The sequence below is a fragment of the Morus notabilis genome, unplaced genomic scaffold (assembly GCF_000414095.1).
Source record: "Morus notabilis unplaced genomic scaffold, ASM41409v2 Scaffold345, whole genome shotgun sequence".
Classification (NCBI taxonomy): domain Eukaryota; kingdom Viridiplantae; phylum Streptophyta; class Magnoliopsida; order Rosales; family Moraceae; genus Morus; species Morus notabilis.
Window position 1 is genome coordinate 305,963 of NW_010356869.1, and position 6,728 is coordinate 312,690.

Genomic DNA, 6,728 nt, shown 5'->3' on the forward strand with positions numbered 1-6,728 from the left:
CTCTTCTTCCTTTCTCTCTCTATCTGCTTGCTCAATTTATCTCTCTCACTTAACTCGCTCATGCGCTCTCTCTTTTTCTCTCTTCGTGGACAATGTTTGCAACTCTTTCTCGCCGAAGATGGTCGGCCAGGGCACAGGCGAGGATCGACGACAAAGATGGCCGAATCTGAGGATGAGAGACAAGGTCGAATATAAATTTTTATTCTCACGCCTCGTTCGAGTTAAAAATTTAAGTTAAAAAATAAATTCATATGAGAGAAAGCGGTGTAGTAGAAAGTGTTGAATTTAAATTTTTTTGAGAAAAAATATTATAGTAAAAATTTGAGTTGTGATTTGAACTAGTGAAATGAATGAGGCCGAAAATCTGCCATTTCCCTCGTTCCCCCTTTCTCTAATTTAAAGTGTTTTTGTAAAGGACCCCAACTAGATACGATCCTAATGGGCCTGTGGCTCGGTTTCATGGGCCTTCAGTGCATCTCCAGACACCAATTTCAGAAGCCCAATATCAGACAGACCAAAGGCCCGGTACTGCCTCGTCTCTCGGCATAGGAGGCTTTGAAGATAAAAGGAAGTATTGGCGCGTAGCTTCTTAGGTAAAAGCGAGCAATGGCGATAAAGAGCGGCATAGCAACAGTTTCTTCAGCTAGGAACTTGCTTTTCTTGAACCCCAATATCTCTTCCCTGTCCCGGACCTCGAACGCAAACCGATTGGGCTTCGCACGGCGTCGTTTCAAGTGCTCTGTGGAGTTCAGCAGAGACTATTATGGCAACAACCAGCAAACGACGGTGTACCCTAGACCGGCGGAGATTCAGTGGAAGAAGGAACTCTGCAATACGGTGCACCTCATCGGCGTCGTCGGTGTTCCCGTCGAAATCAAGCACTTGGCCTCCGGCAAGGTCCTCGCCTGGACCCGTCTCGCCGTCAAGAAGTCTTCCACCGACACCTCCTGGTAATTCAACCACATCTCAGTAATTGGATTTTTTACGTCATGATATCTAGGGTTTTATCGGGAAAAAAAATCAAATTTTTTTTTTTTTTGGGATTAACTGATTTCTAAGGTGTTTGTGTCTCATCAGTGAAGCGATTGTTTTTTTTTTTTTTTTTTTTTTTTTTTTCATGCACTCGCATGTGAAAATGGAAAAACGATTGAAATGTCTTGAATTCCGTGTTTTTGTATTGTTGCATCCAATTGAGGTTGCTATGATTTGTGATTGAGCATTTGGTTTTCACAAGGTAGACTTTTTGGATTTGAGAAATTTTCCATTTAGACATGAAACGGTTCAAGGTTTTGGAAGTAGTTGATAGAAAAAAGAAGCAAAGAGATACTAATTCACTGATATTTATTACCAAGGAGCAAATGGAAAATGTCTGAGAAAGAAAAGAATAAATGGGTAGAGAAGAATATATCAGACAGCCCCATTTAGTAACAATCTAACTAGCTCTTCATGTGTTCTAAAATCAAATACGATTTTGCAATATATCGACAATGGTTGTGAGACGATTTATAGATGAATCTAATTGGAAGCTCAAACTCCGTCTCTTTCTCTCATGAGTATTCTACGCCTTTTGGTTTGGTAAAGAAATATTAACTGTTGGGTCAAGTGTTTCCTTAGCATGTTCACATTCTTTTGATTGCTTCCACTGATGCCGTTGAGGTGTTATTTTCATAAACGTGTGAGGTGGGCATTTCAAGCCCTTAATAACTTGAAAAATTGGTGTTTTCCAGGATCAGTTTGACATTTTGGGATGAACTAGCACAAGTTGCTTTTCAACATGTACAAAAAGGCCAACAAATATATGTCAGTGGACGTCTGATTTCGGACACAGTTGAAAATGATGAGGGGAAACAGCAGACATACTACAAGGTTTTACCATATACTGTGTTGTGATATTTCATCTTGTAACTCCACTAGCATGATCAAATGGATAATGACACCTTATTCATCTTCTGTAGGTGGTTGTGCAGCAACTGAACTTTATCGAAAAGAGCTTCTCATCAGCGACCATGTATGATCATGGTTCTGATTCCATGTTGGCAGGCAAGTCATACTTTTAAACAGCGCCTTAACAAGATTTCAAGTGCTTAAAGCCTAATGCTATGTATTTTTCAAAAACTTCTTGCAGGTAGAAAGCTTGGAAACAATGGTGCAAGTAGCGATGAAACAGTAGAACAATTATGGCAAGCCTTCTTTGCTAATCCCGTGGATTGGTGGGATAATAGGAAAACCAAGGTACAATAATGTAGCTGGACTGCACCTTTTTCTCCATTTCTTAAAATTAAGAGCCATGGAAGTGAACTCAAAATATATTAACTTGTGGACCAAGATAAAAGATGAACATCCCTCAAAAAAAAAAAGAAAAAAAAAAGAAAAGAAAATATGAACGTCTTTTCGTCAACTCTGTTTATAAATATTTTATTGTGACGGATATTATTGAAATGAGATGCTAGCTATATTTGTAAAATTGTCACAGTCCATTTCTAATGAAACTGAACTTAACTGGGACGAAATGCTACATTGCTAAAGTTCTTGAAGCCTTATGCCGAACTGAAATCTTGATATATTTTAGTTTCTGATTTGTTCATTTGAACTTCAAAAACATGTCATGTTTTCCTTCTCTTTGCTTCAATGTTGTTTATTCCAATTCCCAGAGGAACCCGAAATACCCAGACTTCAAACACAAAGATACTGGAGAAGCCTTGTGGATTGAAGGCAGATACAACCCGCCATGGGTGAAGGCCCAACTTGCGATTCTAGATACAAGAATGGAGTCCCTTAATGGTCATCAGGATAGCAGGATGGACGCACATTTAATGGTTCAAGAGAATTTTTCACCTTTTTAACTGATTTTGATGAAAGTAGTGTATGTTTCTATGCCAGTTGGTAATTCTTTGTACAGAGCATGGATATAAGTTTTGATAGAGACGTGTTAAAGGCTTTTTTCATTTCTGGGTTTTTATCATGTATTTCGACCTTTATTTGGTGTGAAGGAATTTGATCTCCTCTCTATGTTTTGGCTCTTTGAATTTCTGAAATTATATTGATCATGACATTGTATTTAAGAGATCATGACATTGTTGTATTTAAGAAGTTCGACCCAGGTTGTTAGTGCGGGTTGAAATAGAGCTATTCGACAGCTTTGTTGGCTGAAGATTTTTGAAGATCTCGTTTCCATTATTTATGGTTATCTAAGATTCTGTAGATGATTTCTTTGAAGAGTATAACTTTATCCCGTAGAATTTCACCAAATATATATTTATAAATAACTTCCAGGGTAGTTGCAACTGACAATATTCTCTTCTACCCAAAAAAAAAAAATTACAATATGTATCTGTCTCCTCTCTCTCTCCCTCAAAGGAACTTGCAATATTCTGTTAATCAGTTATGTGTGTGTGGTTTTTTTTTTTTTTTTTTTTTTTTTTTTTCCGGTGTATAAATGGTTTTGCTGCCTGAGTACTTTAAAATTCATATTTTTGATAGACATGGAAAATGTTACAAGTAAAACAATTCTTTCAAATTCCAATATATTATACTCGAGTTTGTGCGCTTTAGATTATATCACAAATAACTCAAAAAGTTTTTTTTTTTTCTTTTTTTTTTCTTTTGCTGAATAAATAACTTAAGTTTATATTCACGGTTTTCTTCAGATCACGTTGTCCGGCGTACGATAATTCGCTGGTAAGAATTTTGAATCATCTATCTACCTCTTGCCAAGAATTACTATTAAAAAAAGAAAAAGCATTAGACCAAACAAAAGTCAGTCAAAGAACATCTGATAATATTTCCAGAGTTGTTGGTTGTATTGAGAGATGCCGGAAAAAATTGTACTTGGAAACGGTAATACTAGAAACAACAATTTGTATTAGACATTGTAACTTCTTTCGACTTTAAATCATTACAATAAATGTAGATCTACAAGAAAAAAATTGTGGCATATTTCGCTTTTGTGTAATCTTATAGTGATTTACATACATAATAATATAACCTATTACTGAGGACTAAAATATTCAATACATATATTTTGCTCTGTACAATTGCAGCTAAACTCTGTGTTTATTATTATTATTATTATTTTCTTTCCTAGGAATTTTCCTTGATAATCTTATGGTCGCCAGGTCGTGTTTGGATTTTCATGCACAACCCAGTCCTCTAGCTTCTGAGCCTTTCATGATTCTCAGTCGTCTGCAAGAGCAAACAAACATGCTGCAACAATCAGAAACGTAAAACACTGTCAACTTCTAATAATTCGGAGAGAATAATAACAACAATTAAATTAGATAGTCATCATAATTATGAATTAATAATATTAGAGAGCTTACTCCCAAGGAACATCTCCAACGAGCATCCAATCACCGTCTTTGTCTTCATAAGTCGGAGCATAATCTGATCCATTATTATATCCTTCTCTCTCGGAGTAATTGCCTGATGATAATAAAAAAAAAAAAAAAAATAATAATTATCAGAACACTAATATCCCATTATGATAATGTGAAGAGATTAACTAAATTAATATCTGTAAATAATTAATTACCAATAGTGAGATTAAACATGCTCTCCAATGCCTTGAGAAGCTCCGGATAATTCTTGTAAACCCTAAGATCGATCTTCCTCAGATAAGGAGCTCCGTCGACGCTTACTTTCACGTAATTATTGTTGCCTCCTGCCACGTCAGACTGCGGCGTTTTCATGACCGTTGATTGCGTATTGTTTTTCCGGTAAGACCGAATCGGCGGCCACCCTACCACTTGTGTCCTGTCATTAACGCAATAATGTTAGTTAATTAACATCAAATTAAGTACTTAAACACAAAATTAAACCACTTTATTGTAGTAATAGAAGAAGAAATGGCTTGATTATTACTTGGTGGGAAGGGCACTATCGGCATTTGCAGATTCCGTTCTGCTGCACTTGCTGTTAGACCCAGGATCCTCAGCGTCCTCAGGGAGAGCTCTCTTGTTAGAAGTTCTCGAACCAAGAGAAGGCGCTTGTTTCTCACGCGCCTCGGAAGTGCCGGGCAATCCGAGTCTCAGATTGAGATGATCGTCATCGTGATCGAATTTCCCTATCCTGGTGACCATTTCCATTTGTTTTTCTTAATTTTCTCGAGAAAATTCTGTTCGAAAAACTGAATTGGACTTGAAGAGTCGGTTGTCGTTGTCTGTTAATTCTAGATTGTTTGGTTTCGGTGGTGAAAGTGATGATGACTCTGGAGAAATGAAAATGGTTTGAGAGTTTTATAGAGATCAGATCGTTCACCAATTTCTCTGGTGGTGCGATATTGAGTTTGGTTCTTGCACACGCGAGGAATGATAGCGCCACAGAGCTGTCCCGCACGCGGTTAGCTGAATGACCAACCAGTGGTGGGCAACAGCGCTTGAGTTGGTGGGCCCCGCTCCACGCTTGTTAGACAGTGGAGGGATTTGATCGATTCTGGTTATTATTTTATTTTGAGATTTAACTCGGTTTGGGAGATACGGTTGCCGGTGACAGGAGGGACACGTGGCAGTTGTGTCCGAAGGAAAGGCGACAAGCCAAAGCGAGTTGTGTTGGACGAATGTGGGACCCGGATTAGACGGTTGAGATTTCGTGAAGGTGATAAATCAGAGGGATGAAACAGAAACAGAAGAACAGCCCATGTGGCTATCGTTCACTGGCAGGTTATGGCCATGTGAATTTGTGGGGGCTGGGAGGTGGGACCCGCTATGACTGTCGATTGGTTTGTCGGCAAACGACATGTGGGATGTCCATGTGTCCTGCGTGGTCAGCTCTCATCTTCCATATCCTTGTTTTTGGGTTGTTGACCATACAATTAACGAAATAATCAGAATAACAATAATCTAAAAAATATTTAAACAACATAACGAACGATCTTAAACTTTAAAAGTATTGGAATTTTGTTAAGCATTGAGCACATGACATTTTTTTTTTTTTTTGGGTCATATATTTGAAAAGGTATATTAAGCTTGAGGAGAAAAAAGATAAATATATTTTAAAGTGTATAGGTTTAAATTTTTATGTCATACTCTTAATTAATATTTTTTTTTATCAAATAACTATATTAGTAAAAAATATATTAATTAAGAATAAATTATAAAAATTTAAACTCATGCTTCTAAAAGTAAATTTAATAATAATCTGTAAGCCTTGACTTAAGGATAGTTTTCTAGAAGTGATCAAAAGTAGAGTTTTTTTCAACAAGTAGATTAATTATGTCCAACGTGAAGTCCCTTTTGGCTAGGCAATTAAATAATTCAAAACTATGTCATCAGTTTATAAGTTTAGAAGATAAAACAAAGTTAGACTTTTTTTTTTTCTGGATTATAAAATAGGAGTTTCTTTTTGCACATTTATTACACTACTGAAAGTTATATGTATCTAGACAATGTATTTATTAGGACTCATCCCGTTTCAACTGATCAGACAATTTCCTTCGAACATTTATTAGAAAAAGGAGAAAAGAAGATTCAATGTATATTTTAATTACAAGGTCGGTAATTTCTATATATTGTTGAAAACATATATAGAATATAGAGTAAAACCAAAGGTATACATCACACATTAATGTGACGATGCAATGTGGTGTGTGTATGTATGTATGTATATATATATATATATATATATCACACGTTAATATGTACATTAATTGAGTTCTATCTTGTACGTATTAATTCTTGCATAAGGTGATGGATTTTGGCTTCGTTTATGATCATGAACTCACTAATCATGTA

At 36.3% G+C, this 6,728-nt stretch overlaps 2 protein-coding genes across 3 annotated transcripts; one reads left to right on the forward strand and one right to left on the reverse strand.

Moving 5' to 3' along the window:
• Window positions 1–594: 594 nt before the first annotated feature.
• LOC21395765 (protein OSB2, chloroplastic) lies at window positions 595–3,161 on the forward strand. The gene is made up of 5 exons (XM_024163094.1): window positions 595–950; window positions 1,728–1,866; window positions 1,956–2,040; window positions 2,126–2,232; window positions 2,652–3,161. The coding sequence occupies exons 1-5, from the start codon at window positions 607–609 to the stop codon at window positions 2,841–2,843; spliced, it is 867 nt and encodes a 288-aa protein (XP_024018862.1). The 5' UTR covers window positions 595–606; the 3' UTR covers window positions 2,844–3,161.
• A 709-nt stretch (window positions 3,162–3,870) lies between these two features.
• LOC21395766 (auxin-induced protein IAA4) lies at window positions 3,871–5,258 on the reverse strand. 2 transcript variants are annotated; one of them, XM_010088826.2, is made up of 4 exons: window positions 4,861–5,258; window positions 4,532–4,752; window positions 4,320–4,422; window positions 3,871–4,182 (listed from the first exon to the last, which is right to left on the reverse strand). In XM_010088826.2, the coding sequence occupies exons 1-4, from the start codon at window positions 5,082–5,084 to the stop codon at window positions 4,131–4,133; spliced, it is 600 nt and encodes a 199-aa protein (XP_010087128.1). In that variant the 5' UTR covers window positions 5,085–5,258; the 3' UTR covers window positions 3,871–4,130. The 2 variants fall into 2 exon arrangements, with proteins under 2 accessions (XP_010087128.1, XP_024018690.1); XM_024162922.1 differs by having other exon boundaries at window positions 3,872–4,203; window positions 4,861–5,256.
• Window positions 5,259–6,728: the final 1,470 nt, after the last annotated feature.